This window comes from Leptonotus elevatus, chromosome 2 (assembly GCF_054856555.1).
Source record: "Leptonotus elevatus isolate MCC_2025b chromosome 2, RoL_Lele_1.0, whole genome shotgun sequence".
Taxonomy (NCBI): Eukaryota; Metazoa; Chordata; class Actinopteri; order Syngnathiformes; family Syngnathidae; genus Leptonotus; species Leptonotus elevatus.
In genome coordinates, this window is record NC_141240.1 from 18303867 (window position 1) to 18327667 (window position 23801).

Sequence of the window (23801 nt, forward strand, 5' to 3'; positions counted from 1 at the left end):
GTAGGCACGGATTTTTGCCAAATTCAGCTGTTAGTAGAACAAAGCCATCCTTTCTATCAAAAAAAGTGAGTGTTGGTCCGATAAAACTGCTTCTGTGGGCAGCATCCATGGTTTTATCGCTAGGCACAACCTTTTCTTTATTTAAAAAAAAAAAAAAGCTACTTATTTTTACATTTGTTACTAATAATCTAAATGGCCACTTTTTCCCCCCAAATAGATTTTGACAAAACTGTAGGGCAATGGTGCCCAAACTATGGCCCGGGGAGCATTTGCGACCTGCCACCGATTTTTCAGCGGCCGCAAAATAGTTTATACTAAAAATGACATTTGACTCTACGACGACGTATTAGGGCCACACTTTTTTTTTTAGGGGTAATATTCCGAGAAAAAACTCGCAAATTTGCGAGTTTATAAAGTGGCAAATTTGTGAGAAAAAACCCCTCAGAAACGTATAACAAATACACGTCGCATAGCTATAGTCTAATGTGACGATTCGTTAGTGGTTAATGGAACACTGTTTATCAAATGAAAAGGCAGGATGGAGTTCATTCTTAATTTAAACTTTACTCGTCATAAATGGCAGGTAGAGTGACAACACTTCCTGATCCCCTATCAGCTGACTAACACTAACCAATCAGAAGCTATCATACTTAAGGGAATGACGGAGAGCAACAGATTCGATACATCAACTTAGCTACTTGTACAAAACCGATACCGGGTTTTGGTGCCAATACCAGTCTTATTTTAAGGTATCAGCACTCGCGGCGGTGACCGATACCATTAACGGCCATTTGTGAGGGACAATGTGGGACATTCCCGTGGGCAGACTCGCTGATGGTGGTTTACCCATTTCTAGCACATATATCAGGGTTGCAGACAAAAAAATTTTTTTTTGCGAGGGGCGCGGTAACCCCTAACTTTTAGAAGCATAGAAAGAAAATTTAGGGGTGCACATGTGATTTGACTTGCAAAGTAAATACCGGTATTCACATTTCACAGCATTTTTCCATTATATTACTGATAAATACTACATTGATTCATATTATTAGTACAAGTGTCTACACATCATACACCATATATATCCATTTACATCTTAAATACTAAAAATGTCAAGTTGATGTTTAGACCAGAAGTGCAAGTATTATCAGAACATTCCACACTCTGCAGATGTTTGTGGGTTACTATCAGCAAAATAATTTGCAGTGGTGGCCCGTAAGTTTTGTGATGATTTCATATTAAGCATTTTTATACTGTACAACTGCATCATGGCTATGATTCATACTAAAACCATTAAAATGACCTCATTTATTTGAACACATTCATATAAATGCTTTAAAGGATAACAAAAGTACAGTATTACAATATATACACTGTACTGACATTTATGCAATGCACTAGCTCAATTTAGAAGGTTTTGTTTACTTATTGCCGTCCCCAAACAGTGCCACTGATCGTGTGAAGACAGTTTGCCAGATTAAAAATATATCACTCATCACCTGAATGTGACGGGATGCCGTATCACAAGTGAAGTGTTTACAAAGGTAACAGTGTCTTGAAATGTTGCTGTGCGTTGTCCTCAAGACCAGCTACGCAGTTGTTGTTATTGGACAGGCTAGCTGAAGATAGCAACATGAGGCTAACAAACAGGCCTGTGTGGCGCGTTGTTGTCGTGGTTACAGCTGACAGTATCGCGCCAAACTCTCTAAGTTTATTTTTTTAAATTATTATTATCGTTATTATTATTATTATTAGTATTATTAGAGCAATCACTGATTTTGCGGGACATGACTCCAATTTGCGGGTCGAATGAATTGAGCTTCAAATGTTGGTCCCCCTACTTCCTGTTAGGGTTTATCTTTAAAGACGCCATACCCGAAGTTGGAGCCATGACCATTGGCCGTGCGAGCGCCGAGGGAGGCTCCGTGCTGCGGTTGGCTGAAAGTTTATTTAAGTGGATGGCCCGGTGTTGTGCTGTCGGCCACGACCTGCGTTTATTTTATTTTATTACTACATTCATTCAAAATTTATCCACTAGTACTTATTAAATTGTAAATATAGTTCAGCGTTGTTGTAAAACACTATTATGTTTATTGTATATACTGTGTTTTTATCTTTGTGCATGGCTGGAGCCACCGGTCCTCTGCTTCGCAACCAGGAAGTGGACGTGTGCAACAGTTGCTCCGTGATCTGTTTCTTCTTCGGTACAATAAAGTTAAAAAAAACCTGTTTCTTCTTTGGGTGTTACTTCAGGTCTTTCCTGTGCACTGCTGTTGATATTGCCCCTCCATAATGGTGCAACGCTGCAACTGCAGTTAAAATACGTTGTCAATCAACACAGCTGCAGCGCTACGGCTGTGTTGAGCGATATCAGTCGCTCAGGCTAGAGGCGGCGAGCAAATTAGGTGGTGGCGGCCGCCTCCACATTTTCTACATAGAAAACCCCCTGCTATCTCCTTATTTGAAAACTTGACCATTGAGCTGGTACTGAAAGAAGGACAAATGAGTTTAGTAAATATAACAAAAATAACCATATTGCACTTGTCTGTTTACTTGTATTTTTTTCCATTTATCTTATTACTAGATTATGCAAAATCTTAAAATAAGAAAACTCATGAAACTCCAGTTCAGGGCCTTTGATGTTGATTAGTTGTCATCTTAAAATGTGGGAAATGCTTCTTTTAATCCTCACCGTATTTAAAACTGGCTGTTAACACTCAATGCCAAGACTGTTTGAACAAATAAGATAATTAAGTAATGAGTATCTTAAAATAAGCACAATGATCTTGCCTGACAATTTCCTTTTAAGTAAAAAATATCTTGTCAAATCAAAATAAGCTAATTTCGGTTAAATTTGAGAAATTATATCTTACTTAATGTTTTAGGTTTTGCAGTGCTCTTATTTTGGTTCTGAATGCAGAGCCTGTTTAGTTCCACATGTACATTATGGTAACAGCATCATTTAAAACGTTTACTTACGTTTACCTTTGACCCATGTTTGGGTTGCCAAATTTCTTCGAATAGTCATTGTATGCTCTTCCATGGCACACTTTCCAGATGAGCCTGTAATTAAGTCATTTCGGAGCCTTGAGAAGCACTCTGTAGTGCGCTGAGCTGAGACCAATCTGCCACTAATTGTCTCTAGTTTTAATTTCTAATGGAATTAGGGCCGGAGGGAACGCAGCTTAATGAGATGCACTTACTGTGAATGCGTGCACTCTTTTATCTGTTTACTGTAACTGATTTGGCCCCAGTGGATAGGGAAACAAGAGTGAGTAGTGCAAGATGTTCCATATTGATGTTTTAAACTTGTTTCTGTTTATTCCACAAAGCACTCAGAGGATGCCTGCACCTCTCCTGTATAGTGACAGTGGATTTGGGTTAAGATTAAATGGAGGAATGGCCTCTCTTACAAATTGTGTGACAATGGGGTTCCTTTCCAAATCATTTTGGCCTTGGCGTCAAAGTTAGTGCTCGGTAAGCGTGGTTGGAGGTTGGAACTGCGAAGGCTGTTTACATAGCCTTGGGAGTGTTTGTGTCTTGATTTAGAGTACAGACATTTCAACATCCAAATAAATCGCCTTAGACTTGTAAACAGACAAGTAAACCTCAAACAGAAGAGACGCACCAGCTGTGTTTGAATTTTATTTGGCAGTGTTAGGGTTGAGCATTTTTTAAAATTGTTATTCCAGGCTAAATGAGTCAAAGGTCATTATGCATGTTTGTATACAGTGGAAATTTTGAGGAACTTTTTACAGCACTTACTTCAAAAGAGGACCAGCCTCAGCAAGGGATGTTAAAAGAATGGGGACATTTGACATTGAAAGAGTAACGGATTAACAGGAATATAATATAAGAGGAATACATAAATACCAAGCTGTACAACTCTAGTGGCATTTTAAGTGATCAAAGGCTTACTTTAGTAAGATATTTTGTAATGAGAAAATCACCTTTGCATTGCCATTTAAGTTAAGACAGTGCTTTTTATTGTTGGTCAACTTATTTTATGTAGTTGCAATGTTCAAATGGTCTGCACTTTTCAGTTCCACTGTAGTGAAAATGTTGATGATTTGATAGCTTCTGATTGTGCTTTTATCAGAGTAGTACTACACAGTTCTGTCCTCCTTTAGATCTTTTATGTTAATGCCGCACATGCGCGCGCACAAACACACACAGTAAAGTGATTTACAAGCACCAAAAGTATAAAACAAAAATCTGCCCGAAGACAAATGACTGTGTGAATCTTTCAAACACTTTAGTGACTTCACTGTAATTTTTCTACCTTATCGCTTCTGAGTGCAGTTTGCTTTTGCGACTGGCTCAAGGCCCTTCCTCTTATTGTTTCAATATGTCAGAGCATTGTTTGAATGAGGTCACCCATTACCGATCTGGCCCCAGGCCAGCTTGACTTCAGCTGATTTAATTGAATCTCCAACATGAGTCAAACTCAAACAAGCAGAGACTGCCTTGCCATGACAGTCTCATTACTCCACATTAAGAACTCATTTCACAATGCATTGTGACTCTGGCCATGACAAATGGTGAAAGGAGATGAAATCAAATAAGTGAGTACATTTTTGCAAGACTTCTCTTGGAATTTGCAAGATGAAAATCCTCAAGTACTGCTCTATGCGCATTATCGAAAAGGCAAAAAGTTGGCTTCCCCCCACCCCCGCCACCCCTGTATATAAATGAATGTGAATGCCTACTGGGTTTAAGCGTTCCCATGTTTGCCATCTACAGTAATGGAATCACAGCCAATGCCATTTTCCCTCTAAAATGGAATTTTTGTCAAAGCGTTCCGAATTCAACCTGCCTTGTCACTCAAGCCCGAGACAGTGGTGCGAGAAGAAAGAATATGTGAATGGAACCTTTCAGCGCACATTTTCACTGTGAGCGCACCAAATAATGACGCCTTTATCACGTCTGCCACACGACAAACAAAGAGGCCTTTCTTGTCATATTCGACAAGATGTAATATCAGGCGCTATAATGGCATACATTATGCAAGTAACATTCATAGCATCTCTAACAACATTTCAGCATTGCATCAGCTTCAACCTCGACTAAATTTCTCAATTAAGCGTGCATTCTTTGAGAGCCACTGGCAGCTCGGCCAGAGCCCACAGGAAAAAAGAAAAACGTATGGCGGGCTAAGCGGGCCAGCCCCCCCCCCCCCCCCCCCCCAACAATAGGGAAGGAAATGTTGAGACTGCAAGGGCTGCACAGTCGAGATATGGCAGTGTTTGCTTAGGGCTAGGTATCGGGCACAAAAACAAACATGGCTGCCCTTAATGAGCCTGTTTGCCTGCCAAAGGTAAAGACAGCTGTTGTCTCCAGCCACAAAAGAGCAGGCCTCAGTGCCCATAGTAACACCACCCTGTGTACTCAAGACGGAAATTATTAAGTCCTCTTTATGGAAATAATAGTGAGTCATATGTAAATGATGTACAGTCAGTGTTGTTTTATAGGAAATAAATAGTGGCGCACCAGAAAAACTTGTTCATTTTCTGGTATCCTTTTTAAATTAAAATGTATCTTCCAATGGCAGCGTCTTTAATTGCACTTACAACACAAATTATTCATGATTCATTATAAAGCATCTCAACTGAAATGAAATTGTAATTACAGAAAAGAAAAGTTTTTATTCCATCCTCTGATCATGTTTGTACTGTGCCAGTGGGCAACACGTTAGCATAGTGGTTAAAATGTCTGCCTCACAAGAGCTGAGAGGTCCCAGGTTCCAAATCTCTGCTCAGGCCCTGCTAATGTTGAGTTTACACCTTCTCCCCGAGCGTGCGTGGGCTTTCTCTGGGTACTTCGGGTTCCTCAAGACACAAGACATGCATGCTCTAAATTGTCCATAGCTGGGAATGTGAGTATGAATGATTGTTTGTTTATATGTGCCAGCTTATACCCCACAGCTCACCTGTAACCCTTATAAGGGTATTATAAAAAATGGAGAGATTGACCTTTGTGCCTTCACTTCTTGCTAGGCAAATCTCTCAGGACTCATATATAATTACAAAAATGACATGCTTGTACGTTTATTTAGTATATTAATCACTGCTCTGTATTACATAGCAAATACATATTGGAAAGAAAGAATATATCACCCTCTGCAGGATATGTGTAAAATTTACAGCAAACCTTTCATCTGGTCTGACAATGTGCAATGAATTCAAAGTGATATGAAAGAGTGTGTTAAGAACCTGGCTTTCTCAGTTTGATAAAGCAGAACACTCATCATTGAACTGTTTGGAGAGGCCTTACCTACTTTGCTTTTCAGCATCTGTCCTTTGGGAGCGCAATAATCGCTCTAAAAACCCCTTCTCGTAAAAGTGTCTCCTCATAAGGACACTAATGCACATGGATTTAGGCAAAGTGGTGGCCGCAGTGAGAAAATTAGTATATTTCTAGCTGCACTTGTCCGACTCAATCCATGCACAGTGTGAGCTGCGCTCCTCACTAATTCTAGTCAAAAGCAGCGGTAAGGCAGAGATGCGTTTGTCACAAGAGAAGCTTGTACGAAAGCACACACATTAAATGTCCGACCGTCAACAGCCTCAGTGTGGCCTCTATTGAAAGAACACCAACCCCCCCCCCCTTACTTTCCTGACTTTGTTTACAGTACATTCTGAGCTATTAAATGAGCACATTTCACTATGGTTGCTCTAGTTTCTAATAGAGAGGGAGCTGACATAAACATATTCACATTGTAGCAAAGAGCCAAATGTCCAAAAGCAAACGTTAAAAAAAAACAAAAACAAATAAGTGTCATTAGAATGACTCTGAAATGATTTGAGGAAGAGGTCATTCAGTGTTGGTGAAAAAGTGTCATACCTGGAGAAAAATCCACACAAGCACAGGTCGAGCCTGCAAACTTCACCAGGATGCCCTTAGTGGAGATTCAAACCCAGAATCTCTGGATTGTGAGGCAGTCATGCTAAACACTGCCTTTATTTGCATGGTTATCACATCACATATCATTGAGAGCCATCTACAGTGCTTTGTAGATACACTTCCACAGTCTAATGAGAGCCAGTAGCTATATTTTATATCAACATTTCTGCCTAATGCTCTGTTATTACTAACAATGTCAGGACTATTGATTTAGAAATATCTTTATTATTGTGTTTATAGTTTGCAGTGGTGTAGAATTGTACTGCATCATTGTGAGGTGTGTCATTAAATGCGAGAGGCAAAGTATTAGAGATACTCTTCAGTATGATCTCCATAAAGTGTATTTGAGACTTCTCCATTTCAACCCCACCTCCAAAAACAATTTAACACCATTTCAATATTAAGTCGATGTCTTGGCGTTACAATATACATACAGTAGGACAACAGGGAGTTAATAATGCATACTGGTATACTCCCACGCTTTTATAAATTAACTGCCAGGAAACAAAGTACAGGACATGCAAACAACAATATGTGAGCTTGCTGACAGCGTGGACATTTTTGGCTAATGTTAGCATTGAATGGGGAGAATTAGCAACATGATTCAGTTAGCAACCCGACTGTACTTTTTAACCACTATATTTCACATTTTTATAATGTCATTACCAATGAGCATATACTTCATACAAAATAAAAATGCAATCATGTTTCACGAAAACAAATGTTTTGGCAGCAAGTACAGTTATTACAGTTATTATTTTCTGACGTCAGCAGCACAATCCCAGAGAATAAGAAGCTACCAAACCTTTTAAAGTTAAAAAAACACACACATACAAAAACAAAACAAACACTTTAACCTCTTATTAACAGTGTAGCAAACTAGAGCAACAACAACAACAAAAAACACTCACTTTATTTTCCTATTCTCTTTTGTGGGTTAAATGGCAATTGCACTAACATTTCACTGCTTGCTGCCAGAGTAAAAATAAGAAAGCAAAAAGGAATCCAATGTGATTACAAATGATGACTTTGATATGATAATGTAGCCTCGTATTGTTTTTGGGCACTTTGGAGGCTGCAGTCCATTATCAAATTTTTATCGGCTGTTATCTCGTTTACTTGCATGCTGGATGAGCTACTGCACTGCCTTGCACTGTGGTCTGAGTCTGCTTCTTGTATTTTACAAAAGTAAACTTGGTACATGTTTAAGGTGAAGAGTGCATCAGTCAGAGATTATAATTGAATAGCTTGTGCGGGTTGTTGATTGAGAATAAAAAGCCAATTATCATAATAGGATATGGGACATAATGACAGAATTAAATGAGTGTGACAGACACACAATAGGCCTGCTCTGTCATCGCCTTAGCCCAGCTCGCCTATTAGAATTAATCTGGTTTGATTAAAAATGCAAATGGCTCAGTCGCTAACAGAGTTTACATGTTTTTATAATATTCCGCCAATTTAATTACATGAAAAATGAATTAGAGAGATGTGCGACTGAGGCTTTACTTTATTCATTTATTTATTTTTTGACATCACCCTCCAGACATTGCTACAGAGAAATAAATATTCTCTCATGGCCGCAAGAGTGGGTAATGAGATTAGTGCTTCTCTCTTTTCTTCACAAGCTGATTGTTTGGTTCATCGAACCAAAACGAACTGCTACATTGTTACCACATGAGGTGTTTTATCAAGGTCTTAGTGCTACCTACTCTTACTGTCTGGGCTGAGAGCTTTTCAAAAAGACAAATCCCTTGCATAATATAACAATACATCACATAATAATAATAATAATGGCTCTGATTTCTGAATTCCATAAATGATGCCAGTTTTATTTTATGCAACCAACACCATTATGAAACAGTCTATCCGAGTCACGTGGGTGTTAGGTAACTTCCCAACTGTATAAACATGCATTTAAAGGGACTGCAGAGCTTTACTGACTATCAGCTGATTTCTATGTTAAATGTTGGCACTTCAGCCAATGGTCGCTTCAAAGCATGATGTTCTACACATGCATGGACGTTTATCATTGACTTCATTAACAAGTGCAGCATTATTGATGTCAATTTGTTGTGAATTTCATAAAACTCAAGTTTTATTTTGCAACTTGAATATCTGTGGAGAGATCATCTTTTTTTTTTTTTATATCTGGCAACATTTGCATTCGGTCTAATGTCATCAATAATAATAATACCTGTCCTAGAGGAAAAAAGACAGAGAAATGAGAGAGAGAGAGAGAGAGAGAGAGAGAGAGAGAGAGAGAGAGAGAGAGAGAGAGAGAGAGAGAGAGAGAGAGAGAGAGAGAGAGAGAGAGGTTTTGAGTTCTGTGTGGTGTCAACGCAATGGTGGAGCATATTCATGTAATGTCGCGATATATTGCCAAATGGATTTTCTCTAACACCCCTAATCATAAGCCTACAGACCATTGGTTGTTAACCTTGCCCTTCTTTATTAAAAAAAATAATAATAATAATAAAAATAAATAAAATTGAGCTTTTATTTTTAATTTTTTTATTCAAGACATAAGGTTTACTGATGACTCAACTCAATTGTGTATTTATAGAGCACTTTAAAACAACCACCGCTGTTTTGATGGAAGATGGGACCTGCAGGGGCAGCAGATAACAATGACAACAACAGAGGCCCTAAAATTAAACCCTGTGGAACACCATACTTTCCGTTATGCATGTGAATTTGTATTGCACATATTCGTCAGACCACTTTTTTTTTTCCTCGACATAGTTAGTATGTATGAAAGGATTACAGTGTTAAAGAAATCACACGACGTACCATCGCAACAACCTCAAGTCGACTACTGAACACACTAAATTCCCTACAGCACAGATAGGCCAAGCAATGTAGGATGGCCAAGTGGGGTTTAGGAATCATTTGAGTCAGTTGTGTGTCTTAACCCCCGCCAAACCCTTGAGACTGACTCACCGAGCCCGAACGAACGATCAATCGATTTAAGAACCACTGCTATAGACGTTGGCTGCACATAATCAGCACAGTGAACATCCAAAACCTTAAGTACTGAATAATGAGGAAACAGGACTCATTGGTGACTAACCATGCGTCATGATTAGTTATCAAACATCTCTGCTTAAAGAGCAGTTTTGAGATGAAATAGAATACATTGACTTGTGTGTTCTGACATGCTGCTGTGCCTGCTTTCATACTTTGCTCTGTGCTCTGAGAAAGGGAACCCACCTACACACACGGACACACACGGACACACACACATTACACACAAACACACGAACCAGATTCCATGTAAAGTCACATTGCTTGCATTCTGTCCTACAGTGGACTGCTTGAGTGAGCGCCACCAGTTCATGTCCTCTGCTTTTCATAGTCAATTGGGACAAAGTTGACCTTGTTAGAAGTGAAGATTGTTAAATTTGCTGACTTTTGGTTTGTTTTTGCGTCCTCTATCTTTGGTGGGCAAACTGTAGATGTTTGATAACCCATCCATTAAACCCATGTTTTGTTGTTTCTGTGTTATCTGTTCTCGGATGATGTTTTAACTTAGATAAGGAAAGCTGTTGAAAATACTTGACTATTAGATCTGTTTGAACAGATGTGCTCTTGCTCATCTGCAGTTTTGCAATTTTACCTGATGTAACGTAGAGATGGCAATGTCAGTCTCCAAGTACAAATGAATTCTGGCTATGATGCTAAAAAAGGCTTTTCTTTTTAGATCATTTGTTTTTGCAAATCTCACATTTTGTGTTGACAGGACAGGATCAATTCTAACTCAGTGTCCGAACATCAGCTGGATGTGTTGAAATGGAAAGTATGCTATCGATCTGTGTGCATTAGTGCTCCACAGTAACATAAGCAATGAGTGGCAGAACAAAAGAGGCACTGTATGTCACACTGCAGGCAAGCTGCTGTTTAAAGAGGACAGCCAACTTCAAGCAGTCTCATGGCATGTCATTGTTTATCGTTTCAAATCTCAATGTATATTTGTCTTCTGGGGGAAGAATTTTATCCACTTTTAAACATCTGGAAAAGATTTTGTCCGGTTAAGACTACAAAAGCCCAATTCACTGTTTGCCCTGCAGTGAGAGCTTATATTAAGGTCCCATATTTCATACATTTGAACATTTGTAATTCTATTAACTATAAGCATCGATTTGCAAAAACGCTTGTCGAGGAGACGAGGAGATCGTGGTTAGGTCACGTGTGGCCTAAAGGAGGTTACCTACGAGTGAGTATTTGCTCAGCAAATGCTCTGATTGGCTGCAATTCATGTATTGACACACTGGCTCTCCTCTCCAGCATTAGCCAATAGTCATTAGATTAGTGTGGCTTTCCTTTAGCACTGTAAAAAGTAGTTACAGTTAAAATCCAAAGGTTTGCAAATAAAGTAGCAGCTGAGTAGACACTAGGGGTGTTAGAAAAAATCGATTCGGCAATATATCGCGTAATTACAGCGCGCAATTCTCGAATCGATTCGATATGCGGCCAAATCGATTTCATCATCATCAACATCAATTTTTTATGGGAATATTCAACAAAACATCTTACTTAGGGTTAGGATTCACACATTAAGCATGGAAGAATGTTATATTAATGGAACATTAAGTCTTAATATTTTATTTCAGTGCTGTTCAAACATGAAACAGACTGCAACCTGTTTGGTAAATGCAGTGGCTCAGTTATAAGCCTGAATTTTCTGATAAATAATACTGGTTAGTATTTTCTAAATGTGAGTAAAAAATAATAATCGCAATAATCAATTTTTTGATTCGTATCGGTATTAATCGGTATCAAATCGAATCGTGACCTATGAATCGTGATATGAATCAAATCGCCAGGTACTAGGCAATTCACACCCCTAGTAGACACTGTAATTATAACGAGTATCAATTCATGCATCCTTACGCAAGGGATATTACGTATCTTGTGCAGAACTGCAGGGAGATAGAAACTCATATACTACTGTAGAATTTTTGACATTTAGACAGAGGTGGGCAAAACCGTTGTTACATTGGCCCGTTTTTGACGGATGATGACTAGTTAGCATGTTCGCCTCCCACTGCTGAGGGCGTGAGATCGAGTCCGGGCTGGGAGCTCCCTGAAAATGAAAATGTATCTATTGTCTAAGATAAAAAAAATAATTTTAATTCAGAATTCAAAAGTCTGAAAAAATGTTCAATAAACATGCTTTAAGACATTACATCAAAGTCAAGATTGGCATTTGTATTTAAAAAAAAAATTGACGCCAATATATTTTCCCCCCTTTTTACAGAAAATTAATATTGGCTCCAAATATCGATTATTGGTCTCCTTGACTACTAATAATCAGCATCGGTATCAGCCCTGAAAAAACATTCTATCTCTATTGGAGAGCTCAGAACTTTTTTAGGTGGTACTTTATGCCAAAATTAGAGAACTACCGGTACCGTCATAGACCATATTACCGTACTCGTAGATTATATCTCGATATAGATCTAGAGCAGATGCTTCATTCAGTAACTCACTCCATATGTATACTACAGCTTCTATTATAAAGCAATCAAAATGCAAAATGTTTAAGGGCTGCAAAAATATGAGAGTAAATGCAAGGAAAGTCACTCGAAGAGAGGTCACGCAATACAGCTGCGGATTAGAGGTGAAGTTATTCATTTATATTTTCATTGGATGCCCCCACTCCTAAATGGATTGTGTTAGGGTTTTTTCGAAAGCATACATCCCGCTTTGATATTTGAAACTGTAGCTCATAGTTTTCCTCTAGGGCCAAAACACAATTACAACATTGTGCTCTTCCCAATTGTGCACGTTTGAGGCAGTAAAAAAGCGGTGTTAAGATGGGCACAAGGCATTCTGTAAAATTTGCTTCAGTGGGAGGTGAAATGCAGTTCATGGTGGAGAAGAGATACAGTATGAGTATATTGTGATGAACATATCTTGTGTACTCTATAACCTTCCTTTTTCTAATGTGTGTATCTTCATTAGGATCGAAGCTTAGCTGGGGAGCCGATCCCAGCTGACCTGGGCCGTGCATATATCACAATGCGAAATGCTTTGGATTAGCACACTGTAGTTTAAACTGCTCAAACGTTTTTTTTTTTTGTTCTGTCTTGAAGAGAACAATATGAAGAGGTTCCCAAAAGCTGCCACCACATCTGAGAGTGTCAGTTAGACCTATACGGTAACTGCACTGTTTAACTGCACCTCCGCAATGACAGCAGGAAATGAGGTGGTGACAAGGAAAACCATGATGTGCCACACGGAGGGGCAAAATCAGGCCACTCGGCACGAGTGGGGGAGTTGACGCGACCGCAAAGGAACATTTTACTGTGGGGACTTTTTTCTCCATTTTTTTCTTAACTGTGTTATGAATGTGACTGAACTATTACGGGGGTCGACATAATTAACCTGCCCGAGTTCCACCGCATGTGATGGGTCAGTACTTTTTGTTTTTGGCTGTTGTCTCGGAAACTTGACATGACACATGACGCTGAGCGTGATGTGCCACATAACCACTTTGACACTCAAATGGTAAAATAGAGAGGGTGGATAATCGTGTGGCATTATTCTGCTAGTGTTGTGTGGTTTTAGTACTTTGTTGCAGTCCCTGAACAATTTCAATACGAACTGACAGAGATTGTTGTCAAGAACTGAGAAGCCACTCCAACACATTTGAATGATATTTAACATTATCGGGCTCAGTGAGTACATTTTATTATAAAAGCCACCAATATTTAAAAAAACTAAAGGATATGTTTATGTTTTCACAAATTACAGACCACTATTTGACAACAATTATACATTTAAGATTTTTAACCTTCAATTGTGTGTCACAGCAAGAACTCTGAATTCTACAAATGTTCACGATTTAATTTTCATGTTTATTATGGACGTTTTAAATGTATTTTACACATGATCTAAAGTAGATTAATGACTGACCACCACATACATTAGATGGGCGTAGTAAGCTTTATGGAGCCAACGTGGTATGTGCTGTAGCTGCAAATACGCCTTAATGATATTGTTTCTGGCTCAGCAGATTATAGTTAAGAGGGAAGGGATGCAAGGTTGCATAATATCAGAAAGAGTTACACAATTCCAATGGAGACAATTGTGAACTAAGCAACACTGCATATCTCGAGGCACACAAGGCTTTGTAGCTGTGACGAAAACAGCTGTCTTATGCAGCCAATGCTCTACGCTAGCTTTTGCACAGGTACGACCAACTTTTCCACTGTTTTGCTCGCACCAGCACATGATTTGGATGTGCACTTTTTCAGGGAGGTTGAGGCTGACATTTTTTTTTTTTTTGTAATTCTGCGGGATTCCCATGGGATAGGAGTTAATTTTACCTTTAATCACAGGATTGGGATAATACAGGATGAAAGGGGGAAATTAGACAAATGTGAAGCCATTTGTATTTTGCCTTTCTATAAGTGTAAACTTTCTTCTTAGCTAAAATAACTACAGGTCCGACAAGGCAATGGCACTTCCGGTTACTCTGGATTTCTTGAAACAGCAATAGGAAGGAACGGGATGTGACGTGACCGGAGTCACGAATACTTTTTTCAAAACAAAGCCCACGTGTGTTTTTATGTATTTATTGAAAAACATGCGTTGTACCCGCAGGAGGGGATACATTTTTTTACGGGGGTATTAAGTGGCTGCCCGTGTTGTTGCACACAGGTGACAACAGACAGGACGCTGTGTGTAGTAGCCATCCCCGAAGCCGATGTGGCACATATTTCAGCCTATCAGGCCGCGAGGCAAAATTCGAAGAAAGTTCAAAATTTTCAACTTTGGCGAATATGCAAATTTTCGCCGCACCGCACCGTTTCTCCAAACGCGTCCTCCGCGCCGCCTCACGCACGCACCCGTCCGCGTGATATGCAATCGCGCCGCCTCACACTCCCCCCCGCTTTTAGTGACTTGTTGTGTAGAGGTTAGTAGATTTTTTTCTTCTTGGGTGGCAGCCTGGCAGCATATTTAACATTAGGGTTTTGACAGTTGCCATCACATTTTCGGACCGGAACAAATTTTTTCACAGTTCCGGCCCACTTACACCCCTGCTCTTTTAGCTGTTGTCATGGCCAAATACTTTTGACTGTATCGTGTGTATCTGAACGATGCCCTTCTGCTGGTAGTTGGGTTCTGTTTATCTAGAAGATCCCGTCTGAGCGGTCAAGACGGAAAACCCATTAGACCCTCGAGGAATCGATTACGACATGCCCTCGGGCCTGCCCCTCATCTACATATCTGCCCATTCATCGAGGACGCTCATTAAAGGCTAATTACCTGTAATTAGTGTATCATGTCGCTTTAATAAAGCCCTCGAAGGCTGGTGGTTAATTCAGACTGATGCTCTGAGATTAGTGGTGGGAAAAGATTCAGTCAAGGGTACAGATGATCAAAATGTTAACACCTTCTGCTAGCACTGCAGGCTGCTGTTTTGTTTGTATTTCAGCCTCTTTTTTTTTGTATTCTATTCTAGCGAGCTTGACACCTGGCTCTGGAGGGCAAGTACATGTTACTGTATCAGAGCTGGCTAATAAGCGCAATGGTGACGAAGCTCTGTGTGTGCGTCTAAGTGTGTGTATGTGTGTGTTCGCTCCCTGGCGGCATGGTGAGTGTTTAATCTGGCCCGGTGGTGTGCCGTTGGCCCGGCTAATCACAGTGTGTCTGCAGGAGTGCACCGAGCCAGGGGAGCACGCCGTCGCTAACAGCGCCTGACAGACTCATTAAAGAGGCCTGGCACTGAGCTTGCAGCACACGCACGCGCACACTGGAGAAGGTTCTGATATTTGGAGAAATCCCCACGCTTGTTTTTGACACGCTTGCGCACGCACACACATACACAACACACTCGCACGACCATTGCTGTACAATGTGTGCGGTCTCTGGCTCAGTCAAGTACGCACACACACACACACTTAGTGTTCCTCGTGTGAGAACAAGGCAGGCGGTGACCCCGCACAGTCGCAGCCCAAACACAGACAAGAGCCGGGAGCATCTGGGAAAAGCTGTGTGGAGGATGGAGGAGGTGTGGAGGGTGGGAAAAAATGATGAGCGCAAGGGAGAGAGGAATTCCACACACTATGTTCTTTATGAAAGATCTGTTTAGGCAAGCAAGATGTCCCGTAATAGTCCAGTTATCACCTGTCCACACTGTCAAATATATTAAAGCCGGCACATAACTTAAAAGTATTATTATTATTTTTTGTTATATATATATATAGATTTAGCCGACATGACATTTTGTAAAGTTTGAAAAATTGCTTAAGACTTCCCTGTAGCAAGGTTAATTGCCACTCAGAGAAAATATGTTGTTCTGAATAGCAGGTAAAAGTGTGGGCTTGCCAGATGTTCTGTCCTGCCAGATGTTCTGTCCCACTGCCATAAATAAATGTGCATGCAACAATACACAACACAAAATTGTTTACTTTATTCAACTGTCATTGGAATAATATTTGGATCTTAAATATGTTGTTTATAAATAAACTATGATAAACAATAGAGGGTGCAGGGGCTAAAATTTGGCAATTTGGCCGCTGCATTTCCCACATACAGTACATGGATCCTCTCACTTGCCCTTCTTAATTTGTACTCACTTTACTAGCTAGCATCTTGGCAACATAGGCCATGCTTGGTGTTTGTGCCACGGTAGTGGGCAGGCGAGGGATGGCTCATTTGTATGGGTCAGGACCACCCCCTCAATAAAGACTACAAGGAGGGTGCTACAATATAGTGATATACCAATATGTTTTTTTTTCAAGGCCGATACCCATTATTAGTAGTAAAGGATATTTCAAGCCAATATTAATTTGCAGTACAAGAGAAAATATTAGTGTAAAAACAAACAAAAACTTTTTTCTTATCATTTGAAGCATATAAATAATTGACAGCTTTGTTTAAAAATTCAAACAAAAATTGCAGGGAGCTTCCAGGGTCATCAACATGTGTTAAGCTAAATTAAAAACTAAGCAAGTAAATTGTTACCTAAAGTTTTCTACTATAAATAAAGTTTTCCAAAATTTCAACATAATTTCTTAATTTACTTTTTATTTTATTTTATAAAAAGTGTAGTGAGTTCCCAACGTCAGCATCATTTTTCATAAAGTGGAAATTTCCTTAAATGAAAAGTTCACTGTATCTCACTGAGCCACAAATGCATGCGAAATGCCAATGTAGCTATTTAGGGTTTCTTGTCAGGGATCATAAAAGGTTTCAAAAGATCTTCGCAGAAAGTGAAAAATTGTCGGAATATGTTCGAAATGTCTTTGCGACAAGTGAAAACTCTCTGTGAACAGCTTGCAAATCGCTGCGTTCGCAAGCATTCACCACTCAGTGAGATACCAGCTTTATTGGCCTTCAGGGTCTTAAAAAGGTTGATGCTGATATTTGTCAAAAGGCCAAATATCTGCACTGATAATTGGCCCAGCCGATAATATTTGATCCATAGGGTATGTGGATAAAAGACACATGGGAATTGTTTTAATTGAGATAAAAAATGGCTGATTATATGTCGTCTCTAACTTTCAAACAAGCATAAATGCAACCTGCCAAAATGTAACACACACTCAGGCTTTTTCATGAATTGAGATGCGAATTGGCCGTTAAAACCGAAGGCTGAATCCAAAATTTCGAGTCAGATCACGTTATAGCTTATTTTCCTGTGTATTGTCACAGATGAATGTTTGCGTGGCAATACACACGTCTCATTATCATGTACTGTATGTACGTTGGGAGTGCAAAGCAAGCTACATTTGTTCGCAATTCATAATTTGCTGGAAGCGTTTGCGTATGTATTGGGATTACGTTGCTGCCTAATGAGCATTAAATCCAACTGTCAATCAATAAAGTCCAGCTAGGCAGTATATCTTGGTCTTTGTTACTTTACGGCTAAACAACTAGTGGCCAGCATAAGGAGCTGACCTCGTTGTGTACATGCTTATTGCCAGATGGACTCATGCACACCTGTCACAGAAGCTTCTTATCAAACTTTACAAGCACCGCCTTAGAGTCGGCAATGGCAATACAACAAGAACAGACAAATAAATAATAAAAAAGGAGCAGTAAACATCGCTCAACAGAATGACAGCGGCGCACTTGCTAACGCCGGACAAAAGAACAATAGCGGTGTGAAATATGATGTGGTTACTATAACGTTAGATAGGATTTTGGGTTCTGCCTTAGGGCAGGAGCGCAGGACAGAACCGGACAGGGGTAGTGAGCCAAGCAGAGCGACTGGTGTGCGCTACCTTTTCCCTCTCACTCCTCCGAGTACAATAGCTGTTTGCTCTTTGCTCTCAAGCCTTCTCCCTAACCCGCTCCCCTGCCCCCTCCCCTCTCTCACTCCTCTCCACTATGGGCCTGTGACATTGAGGGAATGTGATGTGATATATTGTAGTGAATAATGTATTCAGCCAGGATTGTACAGAGCGCATAGAGCAGATGGCAGCAGGTTGATCTCGGCGCGTGTGCGTGCGTGCGTGCGTGTGTTTGTGTGTGCGCGCCTGTGTATTTAATGATGACAGTGTGTATGTGTGACATGCATATGAGTTTGTGTGTGCTGACCCAGAATGGGGGAGGGGAAGGATGAGAAGAAGAGAGGTGGGGTTGGGTGAAGGGGGCTCTGTGTGTTTCAGTGTGTGCATGTGTGTATGTGTGTGTGTGCGTCCTTTGTGAGATAAAAAATGCAAATGGTGGATTATTTTAATGCAGTTTTTTTCTAGAACCCCAAGCCTTAATCCCTAAAGCAGTTCAAATGAAAATAGTATGTTTTTTCCCCCCCTTTCCAAACTCCCTCATTCCCTGCTTTATTTCTATGCTATTCCCTGGTTGTAATTTACGAGCTGTCTAGGAACAAGATCCTCAGCAATCTAATTCCATTTTGCTATATTTACAGCCAACCAGTGACAAATAGAAAATGTCAGCCTTAACAGGAATGCTCTTTACATTTCTGAGTGGATATTTTGTTATGCACAAAAAAAAGAGTAAATCATCTATCTAAACAGTAACTATAGATAACATGGATGTTAAAAACAATGAAGTAAATGCAGTTCACCAGTTCTTGAAGATTTATTTGGTCTAAAGAAAATATTAACAACAATTGTTAATGCACTTGAACTAATTCAGGGATGCTGCTGACATGCACACTTTATTGTTTGTTTTCCATCAAAGTTACAATTGCGCAATGGGACAATCTCTCAACCAATGTTCTGAACTCCTGCTTTCATCACATTGTCATATTCAGGAGATAAATACTGCCATTAGGTCTGCGTGGTTATCAGCCTTGGCTGACGTCATGTTCTTTTTCTGGCCACGAGCAAGTGGCGGTCCCTCTTCTGCCACACACATAATTATTTACTTTAGACTGCATGAGTATGTTAGTGCTTTGAGAAGTAATCAAGGCTAGGCGTCAGCACAGAATGAAGCATAATTAGCGCCACCCAAGCACAATTTGTCGCCTATAGATGAAAGTAACAGATGGCGGCATCTATTGACATTCACAGAGGTGATGTTTATGTACTGAAGGTTATCAAGTTTTTCTTGGCACTTGGCCGCGATCGCATGAAATCCACATCAGATTGCGGTGTGTGAATCATGAAGTCACATATGATTCCATATTTTGCCAGTGATGACAACAGTATTATAATGCAATCATAAACAACATTTATGATGTTATACCATGAGCGCTATTAGCTAATGGAGAAGCCGAGACCATGCAGGCCTAGTTTCAAGGTACTCGCGATGGCGACCGATACCACTATTGGCCACCCTCTTGTGGCCGTTTGATGATCAGGAACTAGAAATTTTGAAGAGCAGAAAACTGCCATTCATTTCATGCAGTTTAAGGAAAATGCTACTTTATATTGGGATATATGGCTTCCTTTAAAAATGATCTGTCATTGTTTTGTTTTGAGGGGGGGCGGAGAATTTTATGTATGTAAAGTACTAGTGGTACTGTTATCAGTGGATACCCAAGAGTAGTATCGATCCGAAAATAAGCGGTATCAAACATCCCTAATAATAAAGACTTGATAACTGCAGATGTCAGAGACATATGTCCCAATTTGCAACTGTTTTAATGAGGAATCTATCATTAGTCAAACAATCATCCCCATTGATAATACAGGAAGTACAGTATTGTCCTCTTACGGTACAAGATGGAAGGGGGAGGGGGGGGGGAAGCCCCTAAAATAATCTTGTCACTTTTTCCTTGAATGAAGCATCAGTGTTGTTGCGCTTGTTTCCATGAAGTCTCCTGTTTGACTGCGAGCAGATGGTCGTTTGGGGAGGTGATGGTGGTGTGGAAGAAAACTTGTACACGCTTGTCTCTCCTCGGCGTTAGGGACAGTGAGCATAATTGAGTAAATGTATTTAAGTATTTCAGCGAGCTGATTCAGCCTCTCTGGGAGGGTTGATATTGTACTTAGGATGAATATTGCCCGAGGCTATTCATTAGTGGTAAATAATTGAGAGGCCCGGCTTGCGCTAAGGTGAAATGCCTGTTATTATTTCATGTCGTTTGTGTTCTTCTGGCTCTCCAGTTTAAGGATATTAAAAATGCACAAGTCTTCCCACAAATGACTCACTCCAAAGATTGTCTCACTGGGCTCTAATAACTAACAATTCCTCTTTGTGGTTTTCAAACATAGCAAATTCTCAATCTGCTTTTGATCATGTTCATATTGACGTTATTTTTATTTTGTGCTTTTTCCATTTAGTGGTAATAATATTGGTGTAACTCTAGTTTGCAGATGGTTACATCCGCATGCTCTTCTGTGTAGCAGTTTAATGTAACTGATCACCTGGCAAACAACATGCCATTATGGTGCTATAAGAATAACAAGGCTTTATGTTCGACATACATTCTACACATCTGCCTTTTGCCATCACTGTGTGCTTCCCATTTAAACTGGCCACCGCTGCATGTTGTTGCTTTTCTGGTCATACAATTTGAATTCAAGTGATCCAGGACAGCTAGTTTTTCGATCGTATTCAGTAGTTGTAATTTTGGTTAGATAAAAGCAATACTGAGGCTTGTTTTAGGTTAGCAATGTCTGCTTTTAGGCTGGTTTTAGCTAATTGAAGGCTAGTTTTTGTAAACAGTGGTTTAAGGTGGCCAATTTTAGCAAGTTTTAGGCATGTCTGTGGAATTGTAAACATTTGGCTAACTTGGAGCTATTTGTATGATACTTTTTGCCGATTTGGAATCAAGCATTTGGCTAGGTTTGAGCTCTTTGGTGGCTATTTTTGGGCTAACTTTCGGCTAGTAAGCTGCTGGCCATGCAGGGATTTGTCAACAGTGCTATTTACAGTTCAAATAAGAAATACATTTAGATATCATACAGATGTTAATCATCATGACTGAGATTTGTTAAATAATTTTGTTTATCAAGATTATATTTGCTGTATGTATTTCATAGTAGGAATGTCTGCGTACCATGTACACAATAACCCAATTTGACAGTGAAGTTTAGCCATATTCTGTTTACTTTTTGCAGCCTTAAAAAATGGGCAGGTGCACACCTGTTTCCCTGAGAATTGCAGTTTAATCTGATTGCACAAGACGCTGACTGAAGTTTTTAGTTGTTCAAATTCAGTCGTTACTGTGAGCAGCATGCAAAGTCCCCACAATCTTACCCTGTCGGGTTTTGTGTGTCTGCATGTCAGTGTGAGGAAGAGCGCAGGGACACGGGCGAAAGGTGGAGGGTCGCGTATTTTGGGCGGATGGGATGTCAGCTCATTAACCTCCATTCTTCACCCAGCCCCCAAGGTGGAACCACTGTGTTGTCTCATGCCATTACTCCTCCCCTGCATGTGTGCGTCGGGCATGTGGGGTGTAAAGGATGTGGAGGATTTAGGGGGTTGTGCGTGCGTGTGTGTGTGTGTGTGTGTGTGTGTTTTCTTTTCTTTTGCTTGACATGTTCCTTTACAAATGCCCTGCTTGTACCTTGCAAACTAAAGCCCCACCATGTCGTTTCCTTCCCCACTTTTGTCTTTTCTGTCTCCTCTTTTTCCTCTCACTGCTGTCTCTTTCTGTCTGGCTCTGTCTCTATCTATCTCAAACCACAGGCCCGGTACAGTGTGGGTGAGCGAGGGGTCAGGCTCCACTCTGCCCCCCCTCCAGGCATCAGTCCAGCTAGGAAAAGACTGCCCACTGCTGTGGTGAGATACATTAGCCAGCTCCACTGTATAAAAACCTCTCCCGTTCATGCTGCACAGTTGTTTGGAGACCTTTGACCTCGCATCACTGACTTATAGACCCTAAAATGATGATGTCAGTTGTAATGAAAATACCTGACAAAGACCTTTCTAACATAACACACACAAACTGTGGGAACACAATCATTCTACAATGGAGTTTTAATATGTTGGTAATCCCCCCCAAATTTTAATGCCATCTTTAGCTGTATCATTAGAAAAATTAGGGATCGCAGTCATGTAATTAAGAATTCAGTTGATTATGTCGAATTGATTGATGTTGATTCATCTTGTCTTGGTGCAATTGAGGCAAAATGGAGTGCATTTCTGACCTGCAGCCAGCAGAGGTGCTGTTATTTTAGTTGTAACTATTTTGCTGTCTAAAGACCTAGATACACCAATCCAACGTCGGGAGTCGGATCAAGTTGTAATACATCTCGGTGGGGGGGTTTCAGCAACTGCGACATGTTGAATCGGCGTCGCGCGTCGGGGGCATTTGATCACGGTGATTGGCTGTTAGCTAGCGAACCAACGCACGGGGCAAGAAGAGCAAGTGACAACGCGGAAAAACAGTACTCAACTCAACTCAACTTTTTTGTTTTTCAGGACAGCACACGTGATTATTAAAGTCCCCCATAAAGAGGATATGATCATATTTCAGCATGATTTCGGCAAGAAGATTTGCAAAGTGGTTTAAAAGGTCATTTTTGTATTTTGGAGTTCGGTAAATGACACAGCACAGTGACAGTTTGGTTGACTTCAAAGAAGGTGGCTTCAAAGGTGTGATCGATGTGGTAAATAGACATCGTTTACATTTAAAAATTATTATTATATATTTTTTAAATAGTCACCGTTTCGATGCGACGTGCCGACCGTTTGGGCCGACCCCACAGGGGGTAGGCGTCGGTTACATTTGGCCAACGTCGGATTGGTATATCTAGGCCTTAAAAAAGTGGACTTGATTTCTGCCTTTGTGACGTCAGCTTGAATTACTTCTCTGCTATGCCTACTTGTTTGTACAAGTAACTGGCATTGGAAATTAATTAGAAAATTCATAAATTTACTGATTGTCAAAATTAAAATCCAATCCTCCATTTTGTATTCCTATTGCACTTGTCCTCATTAGGGTCAGGTGAACTGGAGCGTATTACGTCTGACCAGTCCATCAGTCTCTTTTACGACATAAGACATAAACACACTTAGCAGAATTTATGAGGAAGTTCTAGTTTGCCATTTAAAAAGCACACAAGTGAAAATAAGCACAGGTGCCAAAAACGCCTTCATAGCTGTAAAAGGCAATTATTATTATTATTTTTTTTTTTAAGTTTACATATTTATTTATTTACGGAAGAGTTATTTGATCATTCAAAATGTGACATGAAATTGTTTAGCAAAGAAGAAACAAACCATGTCTTCGGGCATTCAGTGTGACTTATGAACATATTGCAAATTTGCAATATTCTTTCTCTTCAAATGCACAAAAATAGTGTTTGATACCATCTGTTAATGTTGCTAGATAGAGCAAAGTTCCTTGTTTTTTTAAAGTGAGCAACTGACAAGGGAGACACTTATGGAAGCAGATGAGTGTTCCCTGAGCTTGTAATCATTTGTCGTTGTCGCTACCACAACTGTCAAACTCGTTCTTGCTTCGTTCCTATTCTGTGCAGAGGCAGCAAGCAGTAGATTGCAATGAGATAACCAATTATATGATG

General features: G+C 40.0%; 1 protein-coding gene across 3 annotated transcripts in view; it reads left to right on the plus strand.

Moving 5' to 3' along the window:
- LOC147178662 (TOX high mobility group box family member 2-like) overlaps positions 1-23801 on the plus strand; it is a 91572-nt gene that overhangs the window by 12115 nt on the left and 55656 nt on the right. For 2 of the 3 annotated variants that reach the window (XR_015094176.1, XM_086069728.1), the window contains exon 2: positions 21961-22053. The exons of the other annotated variant lie outside the window; for it this stretch is intronic. Coding sequence is in view for 1 of the 2 variants with exons in the window: in XM_086069728.1 (XP_085925854.1) it covers positions 21961-22053 (93 nt within the window). In the remaining variant the exon portion in view is untranslated. The remainder of the gene's footprint in view (positions 1-21960; positions 22054-23801) is intronic. 3 annotated transcript variants of the gene reach the window in all.